This window comes from Leishmania major, chromosome 36 (assembly GCF_000002725.2).
Source record: "Leishmania major strain Friedlin complete genome, chromosome 36".
Taxonomy (NCBI): domain Eukaryota; phylum Euglenozoa; class Kinetoplastea; order Trypanosomatida; family Trypanosomatidae; genus Leishmania; species Leishmania major.
This window is the reverse complement of record NC_007287.2, coordinates 1,180,453-1,194,848: the sequence shown is the minus strand read 5'-3', so window position 1 is coordinate 1,194,848 and position 14,396 is coordinate 1,180,453. Positions and strand designations below refer to the sequence as shown.

The following is a 14,396-nucleotide window of genomic DNA, read 5'->3' as shown; positions in this document are numbered from 1 at the left end:
CCAGAACAAAGAAAAACGTGCGACATCGCAACACGATAACTACCATCGCTTTTTTTTTGTCTTGTTGCTGCGTGTTCCTGCACATCACCATACACCGGTGCGAGCGCGACGCGGAGCCGCTATTTGCGCCCGCACTCACACCCAGAGCTTCCCCCTCCCCGAGTCTCTCACAGAGACACCATTATTGCACGGCTCGAGTGAGATTTCGTCGACCAAGAGCACGCGAAACGCAGAGAATACTAGTGTGCGCACGAGTCACACAAACTCGCACCCGTGCCCTTCTAACACATCCCCAAACCCGAAAAGACGAAGAAGTCAGTGTCATGTACGCGACAGTACCGATTCTGACGTTGGGGCCATACTCCCTCGCCCTCGTGGTGGGGCTCCTGCTGTACTGGAACACCTCTCTCATCGTTTCGCGGGTGCTGGCCGCCTTCATTGTCTCCATGATCGCCATGAAGGTGGACCTGGCCTTTCACCTGTTCTTTAGCTGCTGCCACCGGGCCGCCTCTCTTCTGTGTCGCTTCCGCACGTTCTGGAGCCCGGACGACTCCCTCGACTTCCTCCAGACGCAGTCGCAGTTTTACTCCATTGCGGACGTGGTGAGCCTTGCACTGCTGGTCGGCAACGCCCTGCAGTTTTGGACAGCCGCCTTGGTGACGCGCATCGCCCTCTCCGCTCTTGCCACCCGAACAGAGCTGAGCATTCGTTGGTGGCAGTCGCAATCCGCAGCCGAGCATGTCCTTTTCGCCTTGGGGTCTCTGTTGTGCTGCACGGGGTGCGCGCTGCAGTGGGCGTACTACACCCTTCTCCCAACAGAGGAGAGGACCCAGGGCGGGACAGTCTCGCTTCTGATGTGGTACACGTCTATTGTGTACATTGTGGAAGTGGGGCTGCGCAGCGCATGCACGCTGGCGACGACAGTGATGCGGATGTGGGGCTACAGGGTACTCGAGTCTCTGGCCAGCCAGGTCGATCATATCGCCGTGCGAGCACTCGAGGACTCCGGCCTGAACCCGTTCACCGAGGTGCACGACCTCTACATGCAGTACCTCTACGCTGTCGCCTGCGCCGCCACAGCGTGGTACTACACCTCGTCCTCTACCCCAATGTGGATGCAGTGCTTCATGCTGGTGCGCCTCTACTTCATCACGCTGGCCTCAGGCAAGCTGCACCACTATCGCCAGGTGCTTGATCGCTTTCCTTCCGTCGCCGCGGACCCAACGAAGACGTGTGGCATCTGCCTCGACGACTTTGTGCATGGCGAGAGTGTGAAATGCCTGCCATGTGGGCACACGTTCCACGGAGCGTGTGTGCGCTCCTGGCTCATCCGCGCTGCTGTGTGCCCGACGTGTCGGCGACCTGCTGCGCAGTCGCGTCATCAACACTTCGCGGCGGCGCACCATGAGCACATTTCACAGCAGCCGCGGGTTTCGCTGGATATGCGTGTACCTGCAGTTGGCGGCGGCTTCACGGGGTCGCTGCAGCCGCTTGCCCCGCGGCTGCCAGCCTCCGCTCCTTTAGCCCGTGCATCGAGCCGATACATGAGTCGCAGCGGTGCTGACGCGCTGTCGCAGTCACCATCGCTTCCAGTCGAGCTTCGAAGGCTGCCACACTATGAGGAGCTACAACGCGTCGATGCCAAGCGCCGGTCACTCGCCCTTCACCGCCAGCAGCAGCAGCTCTTCTCAGAAGGCACCCGCACCGCCGCGTCACCGGAAGAGCGTCACAAAGAAGGCACGGAGGGTTGCGTGAGAGACCAAAGCGCCGCCGTTGATGCCCTTCTTTTCACAGAGACGCCGCTCCTTCCGGCAGAGTCAACGCCGCTGCCCCCGTATCATGGCACTTCTGGACGTCGCAAGCGGCAGCGACCACCCCCGGAAAGCACCGCTGGAAGCGTCACACGCGTGCGAAACGCAGCTTCGTCTGGAGTTGCAGCGACAGAAGACCTGCCATCGCGGCGGAGAATGGAGTAAAGGTGCAGACGTGAGAGCGCCCAGTGCCGTCACCGCCCCATCCACCCCCACCACCACTACCCACCCGCTCTCTCTCGCCGACAGCGAGTGAATGTCCGTCCCGCAGTATTGCACACGCGTTGTCTTTTGCTGCGCATCGTTCACCCCACCACACCCTCTCCTGCATCGACGTCTCCTCCTGCCCTGTCCCCGTGTAGCACAGAAGAGACGATCTTGTCACTGCTCACCCTCCCTGCTCTGGTATGCGAATGGGTGTGTTTCCTTGCTCCTCTCGCGCCGTGCGGGTACTGACCGGCTGGCCACCACTCAACCACCCCGCCCACGGACGCGTCTGCTCGAAGAGCAGACGAAGAGAAAGCACCCGATCAGCGACTGAACAAGGGATACGACACAGAAAGAAAAGGAAGAGCGTCCCAACCCGGGTACCGTCTGCTGGAACGAAAAGATTCAAGGCCAAAAGGGTGCAGGGGCATGCGCTTGTGGAGGCAGCACAGTATGGTATCACCGACGAGGCTTGCTGCTCCGCACGCACCTAATTTCCGCGCCGGGTAATCGCAGGGTTGGGGAGGAGTAAGAGGAGATGCAGCGTGCCTCCTCTACGCTGTACAGCTCTACCCGTGCACAAAGTAGCACAGCTGCTGGCTTTGTTTCGTTTTTTGTCGACATTGATTGTTTCTTGTCGTTTTTGTTTTTGTTTTTTTAGAGGGGGATTGCTTCTGAGGTGTTGATTCGTCCACGCTGCTGCTGGTGCTGCTGCTGGTGATGCATGTGTACGAGGAAAAGGCTCTTCTTTTCTTTTCCTTGCGCACGCCTCTAGATGCGGGTGCGCCCGGGTGGTGTGATGCGGAAAGAGGGCGCAAAAATGGCCTTTTTAAACGCCGTCTCTCGCCACGGCGGCCGCCTTCCTCTCCACCTCCCCCTTCGCATCCGCGTCCCTTCAAGAGAGACATGGACACGAACGATTCAGTTTATTGTCGCAGATGCGTGCAAGCTGGGGTGCTCCTTGCGTGCGAAGGGTCGTTATTACCGCCGCTGCTCCACCTCACTTCCCCCTCCAGGCCTCTCCGCTGTTTCCGCGTAAACACGCACGGGTCCGGTGGGAGCTGCTCGCTGCGTTATTCCATTTGACCGGCTATGCGCTGCAGATGGATGCCACCTCTAGGTGTTGGTATTCTCGCTCACTCACCCTCGGTACTTACGCATTGCATTCAACTGTTTTGCCCCTCCTCTCCCCTCCCCCACGCACACACACACACACACACACACTTCCCGTCCCGCTCAAGTTCTCTCCAGCTCGATCACCAACAGCGTTCGTCTCTCCGCAACGTTGTCCCCTGCTGTCTCTACGGCTTCGCTACAACTCTCAGAGGAGAGGAGAAGCGGGGGAGGGGGGAGCGCACTGAGAGTGCCGTTCCCATAACCAAAACGCCGAAATTATCGGGGAAAGGAAACCGAGAACCCAGCAATGCTCCGCCACTCAAAGGATTTACAGATGTGCCGCAAGACGGCCGGCACCGCCCTCGGCTACGTGTGCCGCCTGCACGAGGGTCGCTGTGTCATTTGCGACCTGCAGTTCAGCGAGATCGTCGACACAATGCGCGAGGTGCACCTCTGCGAAGACTGCAGTGTAGTGGCTGCCGAAGGTGAGGAGGCGTGCATCATGTGCGGCTCTCGGCGAGTGACCGATGTGGCCTACTACTGCCCTTACTGCGTAGCCTTGGAAAAGGACAGGGATGGCTGCCCACGCGTGTTGAACCAGACGCGCCAGCAGCGATTGGCTGCTCTCCGTGCCGCTGTATCGCAGTGACTCGGGTGTGGAAACATGAAGGGGGGGGGGGCGTCGAGCGTGTGTGTTCGCATTCGTGTGGTGCGTGCCTCTGTTCCCTTTACACCCCCCTCCTCGCCGAATCCACGTGGTCTGCTGATCTCCTTTTGCTTTGATTGGTCTTGCTCAGTTGGCGCTTGTCTCTGGGTGCGCTTCTCCCGCATGCTGACAAAGATGGCCGAGCGGAAGTAAGGGCAAACTGCACCGTCTTGCAGCGAATGCCGTTGCTCCAGAGGCGGCACGGTGGGAGGGCAAACAAACCCATGGCGATGCAGCTGCGCGTCTCAATAGTGATCGCGTCGGGAAGCTGGACAAAATGTGCACTCAACCATCTTGCGACCGCCGTGACACGGGTGGATAGGTGCGTCTTGAAACGTGAATTCTATCTTCACCACGTACATAACTCGATGGGCGCGTGTTTCTGGTGAATCGACCGGGCGCGTTTTCCCTCTTGCCTCTACCCAAAGACAGAAGTATGGAATCTCTAACGGAGTGCAATTTCAAAGCAGCATAAGAATGGCCACCCAATCCAACCGCGCCGCGTGGAACCATGAATGGAAGGAGGGATGGGGCATGTGCCGCATCTCAGCGCAGCTGCGGGGCTGATGAAGGGGGTCACGCTGTCGCTAATACGCCATCCACGCCTGTCCCACCCTCTTTGTGTGACACTGTTTGCATGCCGATAAACTCTCTGAATTTGTCATACTCTCTACGTGGCCTACCTGCACTCCTTCTTCTCTACCCCACTTCTTTTCCTCCTGTGCGCAGCTCTGTTAAGTGGGCGACTGCGACCGTCGCTCTCCCTTGCTTTTCTCGTGTCGCCGCTGTCTCGCGACGTGCTCCGCCTAGCACGCACTTTGTGCGAGGAGGCGGGCCTTGCCGCTGTGCTTTAAGCGCGCCTGTGTGCCGGCTCCCGCTCTTCGGGCCAGTGTGCATAACAATGTTGTCTAGTGCTCACAGGGCGGCATTCGCGCGGCCCACAGCCACTCTCTGGGCTTCCGCGCGCAGCTTTGGTGCCGGCCCAACGCGACTCTTGCTTGGGCTGGAGCAGGTGCAGGATGTGCCCACCTCAACCGACCGCAAGCCCACCGGTATGCACCGCGGTCCGGGCAAGCGCCAGACCGCACCCAAGGAGGCAGCACAGTATCAATTCATAAAGAAGTGGGACTTACAGATGCGCGAGACATGGGACGAGCTTGAGCCGTTCAAGGGGCTGCCAAAGCCCAAGGTGCAGTTTGGCAACGAAGCCGCCGAGGTCATTTGGCCATACGCGCTGCTGCTTGAGAATGTCATCAAGGTACACCCGTACACCAAGTCCATTTATGTGTACTATAGTCAGCGGCAGAGCACACCGCTGGGAGAGCTGGCGGCACGAGTGGCGAAACGTGTGTCGCAGGCATATCTGATCCCCATCACCTTCCACAACTCGCATGTGTACGTGGAGGCGGAGATGCTGCTTGAATACAGTGAAACACCCTGGGTTGTCGTCCACTGCCTCGACGGCACGCACAAACTCATTCCTGTAAAGCCGCAGGCTGGTCAGACAGTGAAGGAGGGTGCCGAGGAGGTGCTGAACGGCATCGTGAGCGCCTGCAACGAAATAGGCAGCGCGGTGAAGAACCCGAAGGAGGTGATGAGATTGCTCAGTGAGCGTCCTCTGCAGAACCAGTACGTGCGCGTGAACTACCAGTGGTACGGCGACACGCCTGAGGAGCGCATGAGCCACCTCGTCAAGTGGGACTACGAGCCGGAGGAGGTGGTGCCGCAGTTGCGCAACCGCACGCAGCATGTGCTAGACTGGATGAATTACGACGGTAATCTGCCAACGCACAACTCCGTGCGGGTGAACATTCACAGAGAAGCTGCTCGCATGCGCAAGCCTAATGTGTCTGCCGGGCCAAAGACCTTCTTCAACTCATCCGGCTCACGGGCCAACGCCCGTACTGCACGCTTTGATAATTCTCGCAGCTCGCAGTCGTAAAGCATGATACCCGTGGAGAGGATGAACGTGTTTTTCAGGGCAGGAGCGAGGCCACTGACAAGGTGGGGGGGGGGGGGGCCACCCGAAAGATGGCACCCGTAAGGCAAAGAAGAGAAGTGTTGTGTGTGTGTGTGTGTGCGCGCGCGCGTTCCGCATCGCCAGCGGAGGTATGTACTCCCATATGCAGGTGTGTCGGGGAAGGACAATTGTACGCGTATCGTGCTTACAGTGCTGCTCCCTCTCGGAGCATCTGCGTTCGAGCTGTTGGAAGTAAGGGGGAAGAAGCAATCAAGCGTGCACCGCCTAGTCACTGCGCCGTGTAGACGCTTGATGTGGCAGCCACCTCCCATTCCGCCTCTGCGCGCCTGCAAGTTTTTTGGGGGGTCTCCCTTTTCCTTTGCCAGAAACTGAACCACAGATTATATTCACTTGCTTTGTCCTCACACACTCTTCCGCAGGGGGAGAGGTGTAACGACCCACTGTGGCGTACGTGTGCGTGGAGCGTCGCGCTCTCCGTCACGTTCGTTCGGTAGAGAGGGATGCGGATATGAAAAGTTCAGCGTGCCGCGAAGGCCACATAGTCGGCGCTCCGCATGGTGCACAGCCGGCCTCCCCCTCCCCTCTGCGCATAACGCATTTTATGTGGCATTAGGTGGCTCCCATGTCACCATGCTCTTCTCCATCCCCCATCGCTCTACGCCTGCCCTGCCATGTGCTTTACCGCCCCCTCTACTCGACAAGGTTTATCCTTGGCACAAAAGGAGCGAGAAAAACGCCTTGCCAGCTCTGCTGAGCGACTTCGCCCCTATCGTCACCAGAAGTGCGAATGTACAGCGCGCCATTGGAGGATCAGGACCTCGCCATGGCCTCGCGCGAGAGCGCGCAGCATGCCATCCACATTCAGAGCGAGGCGTACCGGCAAGCGCTCAGCGAATTGGCGGGAGAGTTGTATGTAGAGGCATACAAGCACTCACTGAAGCAGGCTCTCCGCAAGCACGGTGCTCAGTGGAAAATTGGCCGCGACACGGACGAGCACGCAAAAGGCACCCCGACCCTACGCACACACTGAGGGTGACGGGGCGAAGCCGGGGGAAGGTTCCTCCCTCCCTCCCCGGTGTTGCCATGCTCCCCCCCCCTGTCGACTAGGCTTGTCGTCCATTCGCTCTCTAAAGTGTCTCGCATCGTCGGAGTCGAGAGCAGTGTGGGCGGGTTCGAGTCTGTACATTGGCTCTGGTGACTCGCATTCTTCGTCCGACTGCTGCGCATGTACCTGTGCACGAGATGCTCGGCTTAACTTCGTCGAAGAAGACAACGAAAATCTGGCTTCTCCTGCGGTGGGTGCCTGTTACGCATTCGGGACTCTCCCTCTCGTCATGGGTGGGGCTCAGACAAGCCTGCATACGCACTGCCCCCCCCCTTGCCGCCCCCATGTGCCCCTTTCACTACTCCCCCTACCCTCTTCTGCCCTGGCGTTCAACTGCATTGTCGCACATCTATAGACACACGCACGCGTTCGGGTCCGGGCGCAGGTCGAAACACACAGAAGATACGATCGAGGCAGCAAGCAGCATGTGCACCCCAGCCTGTGCAGCATCGGAGTGCGTTGCAGCGAGCATCCGGTGGCTCGACTACGCCAGCGCAACCCTAAACCCAGATCGACTACCAGAACACCCCGTACACCTGGACGAGCTGCTCGACCTTTTGCGTAGCGCGCAGGCGCCGCCGTCAACGCTGCAAGATGAGTGGAGCACACAGGTGTGGGCCATGGCAGGGGAGCCGTACCTCGTGTACCTCCTTCGCTGCCTGGCTCACCAGAGCGGTCTGACGCAGCTGTCGCCGCACTTTGCCGTGCCGACCACTGAGATCGACAGCGACGACGGTGGCGCGGTCGCTGTCGTGACCGCAGGGCACTCCGCAAACCATCCATCTCGCCTGTTCTGGGAGCGGTGTGTGGTGGTGGGTGTGCGGGTGGAGCCCACGACGAAGAACCTCCTGCAGACCGGCTGGGAAACGCAGCCGTGCTCGCATTGCGTGAGTCAAGACGGAGCAGCGGCAGATGCGCATGATAGTCCCAGCAGGCGATCGCGATTGTGTGTGCTGCCGCTCCTGTACGGAGGAACTCAGTGCGGCGAGTGCGGCCATGCGCTTTCACTGGTGCCGACGTGGACTCGTGCTCTCTACTTGGTGCTGCAGCGCCGCGATCGCAGCCGCGCAGCAGCTGTGGCGTACGGCGAGGAGGTGCACCGTCACCTTTGGCTGGGAGTGACAATCGATGCTCTCCTTTACACATCCGCAACAGAGCAGCAACAGCAACTTCTCGTGGTGCACGCCGCTGCTGGACCGGCAGCGGCTGCTCCGTCGGCCACGCTGCCATGTGCCGAAACCACGAAGGGAGCATTTCACATCATTTGCCAGGACGAGCGTGTTAACCGCCTGGGCCTGAAGTGGGGAGACGGCACTGCCTTCTCCGCGGCAGCCAACCTCCACGACGTGGCCCGTCGCGTTGCCCCGCAGCTGCAGGGGCAGGCGCACGTCAAGCGACTCCTCCTATTGGTAGTGCTGTACATCGTGTATTATGGAAGCCATCCGGCGGCGGCTGGGTCGCATCGGCACCCACTGCACGTGCTGCTCGTAGGACCAGCGAAGACGGGCAAAAGTGCGCTGCTGCGGGAGGTGGCGCAGCTTATCGGGTTGGAGGCAGAGGTGCTTGACTCCACCGTAGTGCGAACTGGTGGCAGCGGCGGTGCTGCCGGCGGCTCCTCGTTCTCCGCTGCCCTTCCTATTCGACGCAGTGCCGTCCTCATGGCAGGCTCCGGCATGACCGCCTCCACGCTGGTGCTGGATCAACTCCCGTCTACCGCAGGTGGCGCCGCTGCTATGGCGCCGCTGCTGGAGGCGATGGAGCGGGGGCACGGCTGCGGCGCAGCGAGCGGAGAAGGAGACGCCGCTGCTGGAGGACCCGATGTGCACGAGCTCCCATCAACCATCATCGCTGCCGCCGGTGAAGAGAGTGCAGCAGCCGTGCAACTAGCGCCTTACTTCTCGCTACTCGCCGCCGTAGCGCCAACGAACTCGCTCGATGACACTGCGATCATCAGCCAAGACGTCGTCGCGGCGTCGAGGGCGAGATCGTCACACAGCAGGGCGACGTCACGCAGCATGTCGCGGGCAACGCAGCTTTCAGCATCGTCGCCACACCACTCTCAGCGCGGCCCATCCATCTCGCAGAGCACTTCTCACAGAGCTGACCCCAGTTCCCTATCAGAGCGACTGACGCATGAAGACGTGTGCTATCTTGTCCGACGCGCCGCTGAGCCTGTGCTGCTGAACAGCGTGGTGAGCCACGCCGCGTGCTACGACGCGTTCATTGACAAGCTGGTAGATTGCGCAGGGCTGCTGGAGGAAACACAACCGTCGGTCTGCCACGCTCTCCCGCCTCCCTCAGCGTGCCGTGGACAGCATCGCGTCGGCCTTCCCTCGGCCGCCTGTGACTCCCTGCGCGCGGCGCCTCTGGCCATCGATGAACACCTGCGCATCTTGTGCGCTCTCTCCCGGGCTCGGGCACTGCTGGAGCATGCGGAGGTCCTCCGCGACGCCGGCTGGACGGCGCAGATGCGCGACGAGGTCTGGGCGCTCTATCATGGCCACCTTGTTGCCTTTGCTGATCTGATGCAGCGCCGCAGCTGTAGTTCAGGGGCCATGGCATCCCGCGATCCAGCTGAGGTGCTTCGCACGACTTCGTGGTCATCCTCGTTTTTCGACGCCTGCGGCGGCAGCACAGCTGCACCCGCACCCGCAGGCTATCCGTCTCTCAGTCGATTCAGCGGTGATGCTGCGGCTCTGGGAAGGGCGTGGAAAGGTCGGATGCGTGCGATGTCATCACGCGAAGGACTGGGCCTTTGGCATCCGCAGAAGACGCCCTCGAAGAAGCGATGCCGACTGATGTTTGTCGAAGCGCTTCGTCAGCGTCAGTGTCTCTCAGCCCAGGTGGAGAGCGCCGTTCCTCCGCCGGAAGTAGAGCACGTCTTCGGGCTACTCGGTGGCAGCAGCGCCTTTGGTGATCCGCTTGATGTCGTGATCAGCCAGATGCAGGAGGAAGGACTACTCCTTCGCCGACCTGGCGGGTGGCGTTCCCTGTAGGAATGTGACGGTTGCAGGGCTGTGTCATACATGCCGGCCACCACGCGTCATCACCGCGAACGCAGCTCGCTGGACACCGGCTACAGCCGCTTCTATTGTTGTCGCGTTCTTTTTGTGTGTATGTGTGTGGTGTGTGCTTGCCGGCTTCTGCTGCGTCTCTCTGCTCTCCTCTTCCGAACAGACTTCTTTCCTTCGCCATGCAAGCGGCCGTCTTCTTCGTCCTTCCCCTCCCCCCTGCCCTCGCCGCCGCCGACCCGATCCACCCCTTTCCGCACAAGCAGCGTGGCATCTATTCATGCACGCTCTTTGTTTTTGGCTTTCCCCTTCTTGTGCTGTCCACTCGCACCTTTCTGCTCCTGCTTCGCTCCTTGCAAGAGACAACAAGCAAGCATTGTGGTACCCGATGGAGGGAGTGAGAGGGGAGAAGACGAAGTACGCATCAGTTTTGCGAGTCGCTCTGGACATACTTGCCCTTACCACCGCCGCCGGAGACATGGAGACTTCGCAAACGAAACACCATCACGGGGTCAGAGCAGTGTCTCTGAGTCGAAGGGTCTCAATGAGAAGCTGCTTACCTCTTCATGTGGGCAAAGGCTTCCGTTTCCGCCATCAGTGATGCTGCTGCTCCTTCCTCTCACCCTTCGTGCGACTTTTTCCCCTTTTGTGTTCCACGTCCTGTCTTGCCCTGTCCTGCTGGCGCGTTTCTCGGGACATTTAGTGTCGTCATACTCCCAAGACGGTGCCACAGCACCCACGCGCATACTCGCCCACCGCTATCGATTGAAACGCCGCCTTAGGCAGTAACGGCAGTTCACCGTTCATTGATGAAATATATTGGTGTCGCTACGGCCACAAACCAAACAACAGACGAGGCGGTCTTTGAAGCCGCCCTCTTCCCCACCCTACCCCCTCTCCCCTCGCCCCACTCTTGGCACTAGCGCAGCGCGCGCACACGCCTACAGCGTCCATAGCGGGTGAAAGGTGCGCTGTAGCAGCTACCTCGCCTATTGTTTCCTTATGCGTTGTTGTTGCTGTAACTTGCTTTAGCGCGTTCTTGCTTTACCTTTGGCCCTGGTGCACCGCATCCGCCCGCTTACCTGCCAACCCTCTCCACAGTAACGGTTTCCGTATTTTTCGCAAGCGTCATTACCTCTCCTCGACCCTCGTCCCGGCCATCGCCGTCACCGCTTTCCTTGTCCTTTCCGCTCGCCGTGCCGATGTCTTCTCCAGCGCCACCTACCGATCGCGCAGACGCTGGGCTGCTTCACCATCTGCCGCACTCCCCGCCAGAGTCACCAGAGTCGTCCGCGCCGCCGCCAGCCTCCTCGCACCGCACGGCCGTGCTCACCTGGGAAGACGTCAGCTATACCGTCAGCGGAGCTGACGAAGGTGACACCCGCATCCTCGTGCGACACGTCTCCGGCTACGTTCAAAGTGGCGAGATGCTCGCCGTTCTAGGACCTTCTGGGGCGGGCAAGACAACGTTGCTCGATATCTTAGCGCAGCGCAAGGTGAAAAGCAAGGGCGACATCACAGGTAGAATTATGCTGAACGGAGAGCCTGTTGAGCCAGCCGCGTTCCAGCTCTGCAGCGGCTACGTGCAGCAGGAGGATATTATGCATAGCTATGTGACCGTCGAGGAGGTGGTCCGCTTTTCTGCCACCCTCCGCACCTCGCCGACTATTTCGGAAGAGGTGCTGGAGAGTCGGGTGTCTCAGGTTCTTCGGCAGCTTGGTATTTACCACGTGCGCCACAGCTGCATCGGTAGCGCCCTGGTGCGCGGCATCAGCGGTGGAGAGCGCAAGCGATGCGCTGTCGCCGCAGAGATGGTGACGTTGCCCTCCCTTCTCTTCCTGGATGAGCCGACAACTGGCCTCGACACCTTCACAGCGCTGCATCTCCTCACGCTTCTGCGCTCGCTCTCCCGTTCAGGGGTGGCTGTCGTCTTCTCCATCCATCAGCCACGCTCGCGCATATACGAGGCCTTTGACCGTGTTCTGCTGCTGAACGGGTTCGGGGAGGAGGCGTACTTCGGCCCTGCCGCTGACGCGGTCCAGTTTCTTGCCGAGATCGGCCTCTCCTCCGGCTGTTCGAGCAACCCAGCCGACTACCTCATCGACGCCGTTTCCGTTTCGCCAGTCGAGGAGGCCTGGCTGTCAGAAGAGGCGCAGCAATCGGCGGCAGTGGAGGCAGCTACGGACGGGAATCAGCTCCGCCTACCGTCGCCAGCGCCAACGCAAGGCCGTGACATCGCCGCCGCCTTCGCTTCTCTACGCCTAGCCGACGTTATGCGGCAAATCGACGAACTGCAACGCTCCTCCAGAGCGGCAACAGCGGCGCTGGCCGAGACCGGATCCCCAGTGCGCGCCTACCCCCGCAGCTGGACCACACAAGTGCGGTGCATCGCCATGCGGTGTCTGCGCAATCGTCGCCGTGACCCTGTCGCGACGTACGTCTCCGTCACGTCTGCTATCGTATTCGCCTTTCTCACGGGCACCATCTACTACCAAGTCGGGAACTCGCAGGACAGCATCCGCAGTCGCATGGGCGTCCTTTTTTTCATCATGATGATCAGTACCTTCTCCTCCCTCGGCAGCCTTGAGATGTTTCTGACTGATCGCGCCATCTACGCGCGCGAGCACCGCAACGGCATGTACAGCACATCGGCGTACTATGTAGGCAAGTTTATTCAAGATGCGCCCATCGTGGTGGCGATAAACTTTCTCTTCAACTTGATTGTTTACCTCCTGGTTGGCTTGCAGGGCACCGTCGCGAAGTTTCTCATCTTCGACAGCGTCGGCGCCTTAGTCACGCTGAACAGCTACGCTCTCTGTCTTCTCATGTCGAACCTGTCCAAGGACTATGCCACCGGCAACATTATCACCTCGCTGCTGTTGGTGCTGTATCTGCTGCCGACAGGCGGCATGCTCGTGAGTCTGAACAGCATCCCATTCATGTGGCGCTGGATCAAGCACATTTCCTTTGCCCGCTTTGCCTTTTCAGTCATGGTGGCGAACGAGTTTGACGGGCTGACCTTCGTCTGCGACCCCGTGCCGTCCGACATCGCGCCGTGCATCACATCTGGGACGACGTACGCAGCCTCGCAGGGCATGTACGCCAAGGACATTAGATCGCACATGCTGGTTGTCGCGCTCAGTATGGCGGTCTATCTTGTACTCGGCTACCTCGCGCTGCGCGGATGGCGGTCCACTGAGGGGAAGTGAAGCCAGACGGAGGTAGAGGGGGTGACCAACGAAGAGAGCAGCCGAAACACCGGTTTCGAGGTCGCTTCAGTGGGAGCAATCAGCCTGAACGTGTTGTACGGCATCGAATGCTCTACAGCTCCGGTTGCTCGGTCCGCGTCTTCATCCCTACGGTTGCATGTTTGGGGCAATGTCATGTCTTGTCGCTGCGTTGTGCCGTTTTCTTCTAGGTCTGTGTGCTCATTATGTTTGACTTTGCAGCGTCTTTTCGTTGTTGCCGTTGCTGCTTTCCTTTCTCTCCAGCTACTGCTGCGCAACGCATCATCTCACGCATTGCGGTTTTGATCCCTGTGTTTCTACCCACGGCGCCCCTCCGGCCCACCGCCCCCCCCCCTCACCCCTGCGTGTAGTACGTGGTGCAGCACCGTCTCGTGTTGGGGTACCATTATTTCTTGCTTTTTCAACGTGTCCATTCGACCACGGCCCAGGTCAACAGTTATACGCATACACAACCACGGCACACCTACCTCGGTTGCCCCACGGCTGCGTCAGGAAACCGGACCAATCAACACCGTTTGACGTCGTCCAGCCCCTGGCGATTCCACTGCATACAGCGCGCAGTCTAGGACCAAGATTAAACCCCGCATCACCGCAACGCAGCAAAAGGAAAGAAACAGAGCAGCAGGTGGATGCACATATTTGTCGAATGATCGACAGGACTCGTAGCGGGCTTGTACAAGCGCGATCTCATCATGATCGCACGTCTCTTTGGGCCAGTGCCCACCCAGACCTGTCCGCCAACACCAAGAGCCTGCACTTGTGCCCGAGGACAGGCTCTGCAGGCTGCTTGGTGGCACCGTATCATGAGGGTGTTGAGGCACTGCTGCAACGAAATCACCGAAACGAACGCGCGGTGCCGCGTAAGCTGCCTTGATCGAAGAATGGGGAAGGCAGATGTTCTCTGCCAATGCTGCTCGCCCATTGGAATGCAGTGGAAGAGGGGGGTGGGTGGGTGACGATAGACGAACGCTGAAAAGAGTGCATACAGAAGACAAAGTGTGTCAGCACTGGTGTCTCCCTCTCCTCGTGCATCGCAGCGACCTCCTGCTTGTCGCTCAGGGCATTTAGCAGCATGTATCCCTCTTCTCCCTTCCCTCATCCTTGTTTCTCTTCGCCCACGCGCGCGTGCTCTCTGTGCCGCATCAACCATCGCCGTGTCTGTCCGTGCTCGAATCGCAAGCGCACAGAGAAGCGCACATTTTGCTTTTCCT

General features: G+C 59.8%; 5 protein-coding genes across 5 annotated transcripts; all 5 read left to right on the top strand.

The window, feature by feature from the left end:
- Positions 1-323: 323 nt before the first annotated feature.
- Positions 324-1,976, top strand: LMJF_36_2930 (conserved hypothetical protein; the record flags this gene model as incomplete). Its single annotated transcript, XM_001686820.1, has 1 exon — positions 324-1,976. The coding sequence occupies one exon, from the start codon at positions 324-326 to the stop codon at positions 1,974-1,976; it is 1,653 nt and encodes a 550-aa protein (XP_001686872.1).
- A 1,465-nt stretch (positions 1,977-3,441) lies between these two features.
- Positions 3,442-3,783, top strand: LMJF_36_2920 (conserved hypothetical protein; the record flags this gene model as incomplete). Its single annotated transcript, XM_001686819.1, has 1 exon — positions 3,442-3,783. The coding sequence occupies one exon, from the start codon at positions 3,442-3,444 to the stop codon at positions 3,781-3,783; it is 342 nt and encodes a 113-aa protein (XP_001686871.1).
- Positions 3,784-4,741: 958 nt separating this feature from the next.
- LMJF_36_2910 (conserved hypothetical protein) lies at positions 4,742-5,782 on the top strand (the record flags this gene model as incomplete). Its single annotated transcript, XM_001686818.1, has 1 exon — positions 4,742-5,782. One exon carries the CDS (start codon positions 4,742-4,744, stop codon positions 5,780-5,782), a length of 1,041 nt encoding a protein of 346 aa, XP_001686870.1.
- Positions 5,783-7,063: 1,281 nt separating this feature from the next.
- On the top strand, positions 7,064-9,922 carry LMJF_36_2900 (conserved hypothetical protein; the record flags this gene model as incomplete). The annotated part of the gene is made up of 1 exon (XM_001686817.1): positions 7,064-9,922. One exon carries the CDS (start codon positions 7,064-7,066, stop codon positions 9,920-9,922), a length of 2,859 nt encoding a protein of 952 aa, XP_001686869.1.
- A 1,217-nt stretch (positions 9,923-11,139) lies between these two features.
- Positions 11,140-13,146, top strand: ABCG6 (putative ATP-binding cassette protein subfamily G,member 6; the record flags this gene model as incomplete). Its single annotated transcript, XM_001686816.1, has 1 exon — positions 11,140-13,146. The coding sequence occupies one exon, from the start codon at positions 11,140-11,142 to the stop codon at positions 13,144-13,146; it is 2,007 nt and encodes a 668-aa protein (XP_001686868.1).
- Positions 13,147-14,396: the final 1,250 nt, after the last annotated feature.